Source organism: Tubulanus polymorphus, chromosome 10, assembly GCF_964204645.1.
Source record: "Tubulanus polymorphus chromosome 10, tnTubPoly1.2, whole genome shotgun sequence".
Lineage (NCBI taxonomy): Eukaryota > Metazoa > Nemertea > Palaeonemertea > Tubulaniformes > Tubulanidae > Tubulanus > Tubulanus polymorphus.
Window position 1 is genome coordinate 11,473,936 of NC_134034.1, and position 15,526 is coordinate 11,489,461.

General features: G+C 40.7%; 1 protein-coding gene across 1 annotated transcript in view; it reads left to right on the top strand.

Annotated features, from left to right (window-relative positions):
- Window positions 1-10,673: 10,673 nt before the first annotated feature.
- The window catches only part of LOC141911608 (calcitonin gene-related peptide type 1 receptor-like), a 42,159-nt gene continuing 37,306 nt past the window's right edge, over window positions 10,674-15,526 (top strand). Inside the window, exon 1 of the mRNA XM_074802595.1 lies at window positions 10,674-10,748. Within this exon, the coding sequence (XP_074658696.1) occupies window positions 10,674-10,748 (75 nt within the window). The remainder of the gene's footprint in view (window positions 10,749-15,526) is intronic.

The following is a 15,526-nucleotide window of genomic DNA, read 5'->3' on the forward strand; positions in this document are numbered from 1 at the left end:
ATTAGAGTTTATTATCAAATATACCAATACAAGAAAGTGTCAATCTGACATTTTATGCTGTGTTGAATATGAACAGTGTTTTATAGTATATTTCATAGTATATTGGTGAGATAGATTGTATTTGAAAATACAACAGTGTTTGTTGTGTTAGTTACAGGTTAAGGTGGTTTTCTGTGCACATCTTTCAAGGGACATGGTGAATATTCGTTACGTATTATTCGAATTGTCGCGAATGAAATTGCCAGTGTTTGAAATTAATTAAGAGGTTTGTTCGAAGTTGTGATTCTTGTCGCCATGAAGTAGAAAACGCATTTTGAGTTGATATTAAGGGTGTCAAATATATAGAAAAAATATAGCGAGCTAAGTTTCAAGTCTTCAACTCAGTTCACTCGAGCGCGGCTCCGGTTACACAGCAGTTGTGAGTTAGAGTTAACTCTGAACACAGAATCCAGTTCCACGGTTTGTGGAACTGTGGGCGCGGGAACCGGGTCCATTCGTACGTGTCTCACAATCGGTGAATATATTTTGTATTTGTTCCCTTGACTAAAACCGATGTTTCTGGTCATTAAAAGAACTCTCCGGACCAAATTGAATTGTTTCCGCCTATACGTTTATTGAACTATCCGGTAGAAATTGTTTTCCTGTGTCGCATCAATGAATAATTTATTGATATCACCTGCGGCATTAACCCTACAAACACAGTTCGGCAGTGAATATTATCAGGTCCGCAGTGAATAAATCAATAAAAGTCCCTAGCGAGGAATGGCAACTGTGCTAGTAACTTTCCTACGAAATCGTGTCCCAATAGTGATATACGATTCGAGCTCAAAGACTACAAAAACCTTTCCTTAGTTTTTGTAGGTTTCTAAGCGTTAAAATGGTATAATTCGACTATGCCATAATCTGACGACCGCAAACCGGAAATTTCCAAGATGACGTCATAAATGGCCGCCAAAATACTAAAATGGCAACAACGAAGTCTTTGAACTTTACAACTTCTTCAATCTTTTTAGTTTTCATTCCCAGAGGTCTAATACAGGGGCGCAGATTTTGGAAAATTGGAGGGCAGACGAAATTACTAAGGAATTGTTTTCTGATAAAGCGGGTGCCACGCCGACCCACCCTAGGTGTTAGATATTTTTAAGGAAGGACACCCAAAATATGCGATTTCCAAGAGGATGAGTGTGAAATGTGCAGGATTTTACAATCTTTGTCTTGACGAAAAGGACAACTTCAATGGAAGGACGGAGGCCCGGACCCCGAAACCACTCCCTAAATCTGCCCCTGTAATGACAGAATTCATTATATATAACACCGAGTTGCTATTCGTGGCTTTTTGCTTTCATTGCACCCACATTATAGAATGCTTAACCCCAAAAATATTCGTGAAACCATTATAGAATGCTTGACCCCAAAAATATTCGTGAAACTCCGACCGTTTCGTCTTTCAAATCACACATAAAAACTTTTATTTCGAAAAACAATGCTTTAATTGTTTAATTCTGCTGTAATGTTTAGATGTTTTAGTCTAATGTAAAGTTCAATGATTATGTCTTTATACTTTATAGAGTTGCGTTGTATAAGCAAATTACTGTTTTTATGAATGTGATTTATGTCCAGAATCCAAAAATCAAAAACGATTACGGAAGCTAGAATTAGAAAAGAAAGAAACGCGAATTCGGTTGTTATATTGTGCAATCGGTTTTTCAAGGTTTCAATTGAAATTCGATTTTGATAAATATGAACTGTTGACGACGGCGCGGATGTTTTTCGTGTCGTTCCGTGTCTACAGCTCGGCCCCCGACCGCGTTAAAAACGAAACATTCATCGTCTGCGTCGCGATTCGGCGTCGTCTGCGCGCAGCGGAAAATGATCGATGATTTCGAACGTCTCGCTATTTCCCCCCATTGAGAGACCGAACGGAGAAACAATATTCGAATAATAATGCGCGAATTGTTTAACGTCGAATACTTTCGGTTTAATTGAGCGCGCGATTATCATCGATCAACTGTATTATGGGGGCGGGGGCACGAGCTGGGATGGAAAATTGGATTGCCTGAAAGCAGTGGGCATAGTAGGAGTGATTGTTATGTTTGGTATGATGTTTGGAGAGACGGGAATATTGGAAATGGTTGGTCTGGGTCGGAGGCAGGGAGGCAGTTATAAAGTTGGAGAGAGTATGGAATCGGGCGTTTTAGTAGGGATGGCAAGAAACTCAGAAGGTTTATACTAGTTGGAATAGGATTTAGTGGTGAAGGCCAGGGCGGAGCCAGGAAGGCGGAGAACCAGGGTTCTGAAGGGCACAATAGTAATCGCGAAGGGTACCCGACATGGCGAGCGCCGAAGACGCGACATTTTGAAATGTTGGTATTCTCGAAGGCTATTTGATGGAAATTTGATGGATGTCACGAAACAAAAAAAAATGTTTTCCTAGAAATTTTGGGGGCACCTCTGAAAACTGTAGGGGGGACTAGCCCCCTGGTCCCCATGGATCCGCCCTCGTGAGGCGCTCCGAAAGATCGGGAAGCATGGATGTATGGAGGAAGCGCGGGGGGTAGGATCAAGCGGGGAGGTTCGACCTCACTGGGTCAACGGATGAGGAAGACATGTGGGTCCTGTCATATTACAGACGTCAGAATGAGTTAACATCGTCGTCATAGTAATGATTTACCTGTGGCTGCTCTGATATTGTACGTATCGAATAAACTTATTCATATACATAATATAAATTGATGTCTTAGTCATTTGTCTTTTTCGCTATGAGTTAATTTCTGGGAATGAATTACTGTAAATAGTGATTGAGCACGTATTTATAAATTGGATATGATCCCTGTGGGGGTAATAGCGACGCCTGTATTTATGCCGCCCTTTGAACGACCTATCCACGTGTGTACAGACTGTGCATCTGGAAGGGAGAAAGGATCTTTTCGTCGCTAAGCGAACATAGTATGACGTTACCGAATATTGCCGATTGAGGCCCGAAGTAATTTCTTCTTCCTTAACAAATAGAATCGGTCAAAAGTTTAAAGCTCGTTTTAGAAAGCAATTGCGCGGGTTAAATTCACTCTGTACTCAGTTCCACAGTTGTGTGGGTTTGATCTGTTTCTGGATCCAGTTTCACAGTTGTGTGGTTTGATATCACTCTGGACCCAGTTCCACAGTTGTGTGTGGAGTTTGACTCTGAACTCAGTTCCACAGTTGTGTCTAGTTTGACTCTGAACTCAGTTCCACAGTTGTGTCTAGTTTGACTCTGAACCCAGTTCAACAATATTGTGTCGTTTTAATTTGACTCCGAATCCAGTTCCACAGTAGCGTAGGTTTAATTTGACTCTGAAACAAGTTCAACAGGTGTGGGACTAAATCGAATACGTTTATCAGTTCGTCACTAATTGCAGTTTCCACATTTAGATACGTTCACCCGTTAGCAACAGCTAGCAGCAGTTCTGCAGAAGGTGACTCGAACGTTGCGCATGCGCGTGCGTCAGGCAGATGGAAATAGCCGACAGAGCTAAACAGTCAACTCAAACAGACGACGCTCTTAACACGCGCACCGAATTCCTTGACATCAAGTTATCCTAAATATCTACAAATCTCGTGCGAAAACTACCGTATTTTACGCGAATCGTCTAACGCGCGCAAGACCAGGAATCATCTTCGAAATATCGAACTTATTCGTAGTTTTAGGACGGATAGCGCGCTCTACGCGAGCTTCAGGCGGAGTTTATCGAAAACACAATAAGGAAAAAACATCTCGACGGAATTCAAGGTAAAGATTTTCTACATCGGTCGACAATGCTTATAAACTGTATCATCGGGTCGTTATAATATGTTCAATAGCAAAGTCGCCATCCACTTACTCATAGGTTCTAACGTAGTTGAAATAAATTTTAGGTCATATATCTAACCATGAAAACCTGCACGGTTAACTTTGACTCTAGAGTCTAATCTTTCTAGAAAAACGAATCTTTTTTTTGATGTAAGAAAAATGATTGTACAATGTAGCATAGTTTACCGGTGACAACTTGAAGCTGAATCAAATTTCTCACTCAGCCATCGGTGAAGCGTCGTTTATCCGTGGTTTTACGGGTCATCTGTTAATTTATCTATTCTGTCAAGTGGTTATAGTATCGGCGTGATCGGGGGTGGGGATGAGGGGGGAGAGACGGAGGTACGATTCGATCTCCCTCGCAGCCGGGTATGACCCTTGTTAACGCCGCTAATGAGCCGTGTAGATTCTGTCTGTCAGGGCGCTGTAAAACGGGGTCGAATATGAAGTCTTACTGAACTGTGCCCCCCCCCCCTCCCCCCAGAACATCAGAATGGTGTATCTTTACAAGTAAAATTGCTAAAATATTCGTGCTGACACAGCATCCACTGCTAATAATATATAGAATATTGTTTTTATTTTCGTCATTCATATATTTTGTACAATTGTTACATAGACCTTGGGTTTGTCAAATAAGCTAAATTAGACCCCCGCCCGCTCGCCCCCAGCCGCTCAAACTCAAATAAACTTCAACGAGTTCAGATGTTTGATCATTGATTACATTAATTACAATCTACTTTACAATCTTAGAGCAAAGGGTTCATCGGCGGTTCGTTAGGGAACCTCGTGGTTTTGTTTGAACTGTTCAGGTTCTTCAGCATTATAGAATCTAGACTGAGGTTCTTTGAGAGACTTGTGGTTCATTCCGTTTACGATTGAAAATTACTTTTTGGTAATCCGATGGGGTATTTACGGAGGCAGTCGCCCTTCCTGATTGCAATTCTTAAGTTAGTCGATTATGTCTTGTTCATGGAGGTAATCACATTTTCTAGATGTGTTTCCAACTCCAATTATATCAGAAAATCCTACGACGTCATTAAGTTTTTTTATATCATACATATGTAGCCATCTTTTCTCGAATATGCGATAGGAAAAATACAATAGCTGCCGATATTGATATTCAATACTGTGAATGATGATTTTGATGAGTGGTTTCCGTTCGGTTACAGGCGTTCATGTTTGAGCCGCGCGATATTGATCGCCGTGTGTGGAGGCTTTTGAAGGATCAATCACTCGGTAGTATGATTGATCCTCGGGTATCATTGAATGTGTAAATATTGATGGTGCTCGGGAATTCAATCTTTATTCAACCGTGTGCCACTGACATCGAGTGTGTGACTAGGGGAGAGATAGGTGCTGCTGCCTGAACTATATCAGAACTCAGTTGATTTATAGGAATTTGACGTTTAGGACGGATATCAACAACCATCAATTTCTGATTGATACGTACGAAGTTGACAAGAAAAAGAATTTGAAAGATCGAGTGATCTGATATAACGAAGGAATCAATTTTAGGATAGTAAGACTAAGTTGACAATAAATCAGACGAATGTTAAGTTGACAAACGAAATAGTAAGTCGACAAAGTACTAAAAAGTAAGATCTTGATTCGACAAATGTTGATATGTTGACAGTAAATTAGACAAATATTAACTTGACAAAGTACTAAAAAGTGAGATCTTAATTCGACAAATGTTGATATGTTGACGGTAAATTAGACAACTATTAAGTTGACAAAGTACTAAAAAGTAAGATCTTAATACGACAAATGTTGATATGTTGACAGTAGATTAGACAAATATTAAGTTGACAAAGTACTAAAAAGTCGGGTAGTAGTTCGACACATGTTAAGTCGACGAGGTGTTCACAAATTGTTGTAAGTCGACGACAAAGGAAGTTGATTGAGAGGATGTAGGAAGTTGAACAGGACAATAGCGATGCCGGATTCGATGATAATTTCATTGCATTTCAAAACCCGCTTTTATCCTAAAAGCGCCGCTCCTTAATTCTCACAATTTAATCTGCGGTTGTATTGTTTCGAAATTGTAATCATTCTGTTAAGACGCCACTCTCTCTCTCTCTCTCTCTCAAATTCCGCCGGTAAGACGAAACGAAACAAGTTGATAATTAATCAAAATGAAACGACGATTTGTACAAATGATTATTTCGATTGAAAAACGCTAAAGGAAATGAAATGAAATCCGTGCTGAGTTTGACGAAGAGCAGCTATCACGTTGCCTCCGGATTCTCGTTGTTGTAACGCGAAAAAGAGCCGCATTAACATCCATTCGCTATTTGAGCTTAACGCGCTTTGCTGTGGTCTATAGCACAAAACAACAAGATTTGTTCAATCAAAATTCTACCGTTAATTTTCTGAAACGAATTTCAAATTGATTAAGTTTTAGAAAATCTAGTATCCTATTTCTCGAGCAAATAGTCTGACTTAATTAAACCTGGCATTTAGAATCGTGATAAGCTTAGTAATGTTCGTCGTATCGTAATCTTTAAAGATGTTTTGAAAATTATTGAGTCGAAAAAATCGACAGCGTTTGAGTTGGATTTCACAGAGCAGTCGAACAGCGGCGGCGAACGCGCGAAGAGACGTTTTCATCGCTACGGATGAAAGAAGTTTTTTTTCTTCCCGGCGAAAAATCTGTCGGTTTCGTTTCGCCATCGATTCTTGTGTGAAGCGCTGATGTAACTAACTTTGTACCGTTCGCTGCGAGACTTTGTTTAGAAAAACTAAATTACCGAAAAACCACGGCTGACAGTTGCGCCGACGTAGTCATTTCAAGACTACCAAATTAGTCATATTGCCAATTTATGAACTTAAGAATAGTCATAGTTCATTAATTTACTTGTACAACCAATCCAACAGCTTAATACCAGTCTAAGCTCATTTTCGTTCTTTAGCCAATCTAACAACTAAAGACCAGTCTAATTTCATTGGTTTTTTACCAATCTAACAACTTAAGACCAGTCTAAGCTCATTTTGGTTCTTTAGCCAATCTAACAACTTAAGATCAGTCTAAGCTCATTTTGGTTCTTTAACCAATCTAACAACTTAAGACAGGTCTGAGTTTGTTTTGGTTATAAAAGGCCAAAATGGCTACGCAACTGCGAGGAAATCATACCTCTTCATAAACTCAGATTTAGTTCACATATAGCGCGATTCTATTATATTCACAATTATAGAAATTATATATAGATTTATTTCGAAAAGAAATCCAACCGTTGTCCGAATGTACGCTAGCGACACCTGGCGGATCCTCACTTGCCACAAGCTCCAATCCTCGATCGAACGAAGATTCATTAAGTAGCTGTTATTGTTACTGTTTTGTTTTCACCTCCCATGTATCCACATCCCGGCGCAATTACTTGTTAATTTCCTGTTTACTCAACTAAGGTTCCAATGTGTTCTGAATACATAATGAACACGCAACTCTCTCGTGACGTCATGCCGGTCATTACTTGACCGTAATTAGTGTATTGCATGATTACAATTAAATCCTAGAACTCTGAGATCCGATTCCAGTCGTAATTAAGTCAAATAATGACCTCTTGAATAACCTGATTTTCAGACACGATATTTTGACAGCTCGGTAAATATGGATTCATGTAGAAACACCTAGCATTTCACTTGTCAAAACTGAAGATACGATATCGATATTCGATCGATTTTAGATTCTACTGGAGAAGGTTTGATGACCTTTGTGTACCACTAGGTGCATTGCTGGATCTAGGTGCGCAGTTCGGCTGGTAGCGACCCCGGCGAGTCTTGAGTTTAAGGGGTTCGCGAAACGGCTTTAGTGAGTTAGTGAGTTCGAATCCCTCGACGGACGAACATTATATGTACCGGGAAAATCTGAAGATGTCATTGGAGGATTTATGGATGAGTCAACTATCTTTTACGAGGGGAGAGCCTATATCGGAGACAGGTGAAATGTCGCGATGTCGTAAGTGGGATTTATGGAGGCAGCCCTTCTCCCCGAAAGGTCTATAAATCCTATAAATGCGGACTGGTCGTCGGTTGTATATCATCGCGTAACTTTTCGTATATTAATATGACGAATATTCGCGGTGGAATTTGTCGTGCGTGCCAGCGACAAATAGCAATTTCTGCTTCCTTCCGTTCGTCTGCTGCGGTTTGGTCACGTGTCACACTCGCCGGTCTATTACCGATGAATCGACATCGCAAATTACCCGTAATATTCTACAAACTCAGACGGATCTAAATCTCTCGCCGCTGAACATTTTTATAAATCAAATTGCGACGATGTAATTATTGTGTAATATCGTCGACGTATATTTAAATTTACGACGCTTTTTGCTTTTGAGAAATGTTGCTGAAACGGTTCCATATCACGTAATATTCGAATGAATATTCATTATACTGATCGCTACAGAATCGAGTGCCTAGATTCTGTACTACGTTAAACCCTACTAAAACAGTTTCGATTTCCCAATTCGATTCTGGAACCTGCTCCACAGTCGTGTGGGTTTAATTTGAATCTGAACCCAGTTCTACAGTTCTGTGTGGGTTTAATTTGACTCTGAACCCAGTTCTACAGTTGTGTGTGGGTTTAATTTGACTCTGAACCCAGTTCTACAGTTGTGTGTGGGTTTAATTTGACTCTGAACCCAGTTCTACAGTTGTGTGTGGGTTTAATTTGACTCTGAACCCAGTTCTACAGTTGTGTGTGGGTTTAATTTGACTCTGAACCGAGTACCACAGTTGTGTGGGTTTAATTTGACTCTAAACCCAGTTCTACAGTTGTGTGTGGGTTCGATTTGACTCTGAACCCAGTACCACAGTTGTGTGGGTTTAATTTGACTCTGAACCCAGTTCTACAGTTGTGTGTGGGTTTAATTTGACTCTGAACCGAGTACCACAGTTGTGTGGGTTTAATTTGACTCTAAACCCAGTTCTACAGTTGTGTGTGGGTTCGATTTGACTCTGAACCCAGTACCACAGTTGTGTGACTTTAATTTGACTCTGAACCCAGTTCTACAGTTGTGTGGGTTTAATTTGACTCTGAATCCAGTACCACAGTTGTGTGACTTTAATTTGACTCTGAACCCAGTTCCACAGTTGTGTGGGTTCAATTTGACTCTGAATCCAGTACCACAGTTGTGTGACTTTAATTTGACTCTGAACCGAGTTCCACAGTTGTGCGGGTTTAATTTGACTCTGAACCCAGTTCTACAATTCTGTGTGGGTTCGATTTGACTGTGAATCCAGTTCCACAATCGTGTGTGTTAAATTTGTCCCAGGTTCCAGTTCCATAGTTATGTGGCATTAATCCAGAATTCTCCGACCCAGTTCCACAGTTTGTCGACGACAGACAGATAAATGTCTTTCGTGCCTTCAGACCATGAATATCCCAGGCGCACTTTATACGACGTTCAACCTGCGAAAACAAAATCCGATAACATTAAACGCTGCGTCGGTTTGATGATAAATGCCTTTGAGTCGGCGAGATACAAACCACGCGCGACAGCGACCAGAAACAAAAATATCGCCTTTTTGCACATTTGCAATATCCGGAAAATCCATGAGCTGCAACAATTTGTACGCACGCCATTGACGACGTTGGTTATGCGTGATTGTGCGTGCGGATGTGCGTGCGATTCCGCTTGTCGTTTGCCGGAGTAACCGACCGCCATTGCGTGGGCAATTATTTCTAAAAATACACGGTTCGTTACTCAGTCGACGATGACAAACTCTGGTTTAGATCGTCCTCCGCTAATGAAGTTACACAAAGCCGGACGATTTCTTTTCCCTTTCATTGCGATTGTTTTTGATTGGAGAGATACGGAAAATATGTATACACGATTAACGGGACAATATGCGGAAGTTTGACAACTTCCGGTAGATATAGCAGACGTTTAGATTGCTCTGTAAACTCGGATAAATCTATCGATAATGGTTTATACCAATTACTGGACTACAAGGCATCATATACCTCAGTAACTTTGCATCCCTTTTTGTTGTGTGGGTTTAATTTAACTCTGAATCCAGCTCCACAGATGCGTGGGTATAATTTGACTCTGGACCCAGTTACACAGCTGTGTGGGTTTAATTTGACACTGGATCCAGTTCCACAGTTGTGTGGGTATAGTTTGACGCTGCAACCAGTTCCACAGTTGTGTGGGTTTAATTTGACACGGGATCCAGTTCCACAGTTGTGTGGGTATAATTTGACGCTGCACCCAGTTCCACAGTTGTGTGGGTTTAATCTAGTTCCGATCCCAGTTGTATAGGTTCAATGTGACTCTGCACCCAGTTCCACAGTTGTGTGGGTTTAATTTGACTCTGAATCCAGTTCCACAGTTGTGTGGGTTTAATTTGTCTCTGATCCCAGTTCCACAGTGGTTGGGATTTAGTTGACCCTGGATCTTCTACAAAGTTGTGCGAGTTTAATTCAACTCACTTCCTCGATTCTAGGTCAGTTTAGACTTTGACCGACGTTCTGAACTTTTTGCTACAAGCAGACGTTAGAATCAGCCGAACGATGACGTAACACTCTCCAGACGACGGCAAAAAAATTAGATTCGAAAATTACGCTCAAATGCATCCTGGCTGTTCGTCGTTAATCGGCTGAATTCGATACACCAGTTGGAATTCCACCTGGATTCATTAGAAATGCGTAAAAACTCCCATGAAATTGATTTAATTTGATGCTTTTTCTAAATGGAAATTTTCGTTTTCTTCTTATTTCAGTTAAAACTTCGGATCTTCATACAGCTGCAGCAGCAGCAACAGCAGCAGCAGCAGCAGCGCCAGCAGCATGGACCAAATCACTAGATTCTAGAAACGAACGTGGTAGAATAAACAGATGCGGAAAATGGCGTGTAATTTGTCAGGTGGTACTACGGCGATCGGTGTGATTATAGCCCTGATCATCTGCAGACAATATCAGGTAACCTTTGTATTTATTTCTAGTGGTTGGTGCAACCAGCACAATCAGCAGGCCGAAAAGTTTAAATCTTTTCCGTGAATTCTCTGAAAACCATTTTTAAGGAATGAAAACGTTGCCTTGGTTACGGTTTTTGGAGAAAAACCGAAAATTCACGGATTCATTCTTTTTACTAACATCAACCGTTCATTACGTGACGTCACAGCCGAAGATTACCGATGATTGCCGATCTTTTTAACTGCTTTTAAGAGTAATTATTTTATAATTAGTCTCACAGTCAAAGTGTTGAATGATATTTCAAAAATGTCTTCTCCGACTCATCATTGGGTCATTTTACCAATATGTGAAGTAGAAATTATATGATATCACTCAAATAATGATCCGTCACAATTGATTTAAATATCTCACATCATTAGTCGACAAAAACCCCACAATAAAAGAAAAAGAGGAAAAACTATCTGATAGTTTGACGTTTCGACTCAAATCTATGAGCCATTTTCAAAAACTGATTTATTGTACAGTTATAACATTACAAAATATAGCAACAAGGTAACATATTGGACTGCCACTTGTCTATCGAAACCAATCTCACATCATTTCCGATTGTGGCGCTTATATAAAACTCTTCATCCGCTTCGAATTACGAAATCTTGACTGTTTTAGACTGGTACTTTCTAAGCCGTTATTCGCGCGAATCTAAATATATATAATTTCACATTTAAACGCGTTATATTCGAAAGCGGAGGCGCCGGTTCGATTTTTCGAGTTGATACCTATTTGTTCTACGCCGATTTGAATATATAACAACCTCGGGATATTATTTTCTCGAATTTCCTCACTTCAAATGATATTCGCGCTCTATTTAATGCATATTGAGTTTTCACACGAGTCTTGCCTCTCATCCAGGCCCCGCTCATGTAACAACGCTTTAATAAATCAGCTACTTTTAAAATCTATTATTCAATAGTCGCGTTGGTGTAATTTTCTATATATTACCGATGCGTCATAATAGCACGATGCGAAAGGCGTTTCCGTTTGACATAGTTCGGCAAATCATCCCAAATAGTCTTCAAATCATCCCAAATCGATTGCGTGTTTTTTTTCATCGATTTGATGATTAGATTTAAAAGATTTAATCATTTTTTATGAAAATCTGTAAAACCAGTCGATTTCTTCAATGATTCAATTTATCTTTAAGAAACCACCACCCCCCCCCCCTCCGAGGTGACACGGGGAAAAATTTATTCTTATTTGGTTCCCTCGAAAAACATTTCCATCCAACGAAAAAAAAAACTTTTTTCACCATGTCAGGAATTTCATCTTTTCGAGAAACTCGACCGTTGTCGTCTTTACTCACGAATCTAATCGATGCTGATTGCGAGTGGAACAGCGCGAAATATCCAACGATTCAGATTCGCTCGAAAGCAATTCTTGAAATAATCGGCGAAAGAGTTGATGGAACAAAACTTCATAATATCGACGGCTTCAACCCCGGTTTATTTTCATAATCGACATTTCATGTTTTCGAGCTTCGAAATTTCGGTCCAAGAAAAGATCCCCTCGTCCGAACAGGATTTATTATTGACCATGGATAGTTATTTGGAACCTTCCTGATGCGCGCGACAAGCACCGACACTTAAAACACTTCGGAAAATGGGATGACGTGTCTCGATTCGAGACCAAATCGTTGTCTCCTGTTGAGACCCGGTTACCATCCATTACGATTTAAATCTGAAATTGATTTTGGAATTGACAGTTTTTTTTTGTGAACCACCAGGATGCAAGACTCAGCTACGAGGTTGCGTGGGTTTGATTTGACTCTAGATATGATAGTGGGAATTGAAATAATCTCATCTCAAACCGTGGAACTTGGTATGGATTTGTCTATGGATTCAGCTACAGTTGTATGGTTTTAATTTCGCTCGAACAAAGTTCTACAACGATGCGTTCAATATGACTCTAAACCCAGTTCCACAGTTGCGTGGCTTTAATTTCCCTGTTCGTCAGTTTTGTGTGATTTACCCTGTAATTACCCAGCTCTACTCTGTACAGTAGTACCCTGTACCCAGTTCTACAGTTCGATGGGTTTATTTTGACACATAGATCCAGTTCCACAGTTGTGTGTGTTTAATAAGTGTCTGGACCAATTTCCACAGTTTGTGTGTGTTTAATTAGTGTCTGGACCAAGTTCCACAGTTAATGTGGGTTTAATTAGTGTCTGGACCCAGTTCCACAATTTTTTGTGTGTTCAATTAGTGTCTGGACCAAGTTCCACAAGTTTGTGTGGGTTTAATTTGACAGTTCTTTTTCGGGGCCACTTTTCGTGTGACAGTCTGGCGCGCGAGTATGGGGATAATTTTCGTTGAATGCTGGGAGCAATTTTCAGACTGGTCGCATTTCGATGTCAGGTGAATTAGTTTGAAATGATGTATTAGTTTCTGATTGGATAATAATCTCATGAATATGCCCAGCAGACGGCTGGTAAGCTGCTCCAGTGTACACCGCTTACTCGCATTACGCGCCTATCTCGAAAGAAAACTTATTCTAATCTGGATAATTCTATTAACACCCGCTCCCTACCAGCGCCTGCAAGCATGATCTACATCTGTGTTAAAAAAGCTAATGAATTTAGATTCACCGAGTTCGGTTCACCTAGCGCAGAGGTGACGGTACAAAATGACACCAGGCCGATTACACTGCCTTCGTCAGAATGCCTGATGGCATCGAGACTCGACCAAGGCACGAAAAATCAGAAAGAAATATAGCCTTCCTCGATGTCACGATGTCCGCACTACTCTCTTAGTTATGAAAATGGCTCATAAATTAAAAATTTAGTATAAACGTCACTACTCTCTTAGTTTTTGAAAATGGCTCACAGAATTGAGTCTAAACGTCACTACTCTCTTAGTTTTGAAAATGGCTCATAGAATTGAGTCTAAACGTCACTACTGTCTTAGTTTTTAAAAAATGGCTGGAAGAATCGAATCTTAACGTCACTACTCTCTTAGTTTTTTAAAATGGCTGATAGTATTGAGTCTACGTCACTACTATCTTAGTTGTTGTGAAAATGGCTCATAGAATTGAGTTTAAACGTCACTACTCTCTTAATTTTGAAAATGGCTCATAGAATCGAGTCTAAACGTCACTACTCTCTTAGTTCTGAAAATGGCTGATCGAATTGAGCTATAACTATCTTAGTTTTTCCTCGTAATTGTCGCTCTTTCTTCAACGACTAACGTCATTTAAGGCTCGGAAATATAAACAATATCCAATCAGTAGAGAGTTACGCGCCGTACACTATTAGCGGGGAATATATTGAGAATGACAGGCGTTATATTAAACGTTTCGTACTAAGTGGTACAAGTAGTTCTCAGTCTGTCGACTACTATATTTCACGGCAGTGTAACTCAGACGCGGGAGTCGTATGCATCATCGTGGAACTAATAATTCCCGTGTCAAACACGTGTCAAATATTCCTGTGTGCGGGCCCTGTGTGTGTCGCGTGACAAACACGGAGTTGAATAACATTAATGAACTTTTCTCCCGTGGGAGACTGTTTGTAGACCCCTCCCGCGCATGTGTTTATAAATGCGTTATGGTACAGCCCTGAGTCAACTTCGGTTATCCGAGTTAGTCGACTAAAGTCGAACTAAACGAAACCGAATGCCCGTTAGTCGAAACTATATTCCGGAAATAGTTCGAAAATCAAGCGAATTCCGCTATTAGTCCCGACCACTAGTCGACTAGATACGAAAACCGAATTTGGCCCGGGGTCAACTTCGGTTTTCGTAGCTATAGTCGACTAGTGGTCGGAACTAATAACCGAACGCACTATAGTTCGGTCGTAATGTATTCCACAGTGTCGGCCATCTTGGAAATGGATCGGCACTTCAGCGACCGCGCTCAATCCCGGGGACCATAGTTCCGAAGCCCAGGGCAAACTTCGGTTATCGGAGTTAGTCGACTATAGTCGATCTAAATGAAACCGAATGTCCGTTAGTCGGAACTGCGGTCCGGAAATGGTCGACCACGCAATATGAGCACGGTCGCTACAGTTCAGACCTAGGTTCAAGTGCTATAGGCCTATCATAGTGCGTCCATCATAACATAATACATGCATGTCAAATATATTAATTCTATGAAGACCTTCATGACGCCAATGGTAATCATTCTGAGGCCATATCTGAGCATCTAATTTTCCACGGAAGCTCCCCCGACCTTCACCAAGAACTTTAGCGTGTGATGTTAGACCTGGATCGTGTAGAGCGGAGATCACTGCGGAAACAACCACTTCCAGTTCCGGTCGAACCCCAGGCCCTGTTCAGTTTTCCAACCAGGTTGAAATTGACCCTCCCCGGAATTTTTCTTCACTCTCTATTCACGACGAAACTCCCGTATTAGACTTACGAATTCCAGTGGGATAAACTGACTCCAGTAACTGTGGAACAAACTGACTCCAGTAACTGTGGAACGAACTGACTCCAGTAACTGTGGAACAAACTGACTCCAGTAACTGTGGAACGAACTGACTCCAGTAACTGTGGAACAAACTGACTCCAGTAACTGTGGAACAAACTGACTCCAGTAATTGTGGAACGAACTGACTCCAGTAACTGTGGAACAAACTGACTCCAGTAACTGTGGAACAAACTGACTCCAGTAACTGTGGAACAAACTGACTCCAGTAACTGTGGAACAAACTGACTCCAGTAACTGTGGAACAAACTGACTCCAGTAACTGTGGAACAAACTGACTCCAGTAACTGTGGAACAAACTGACT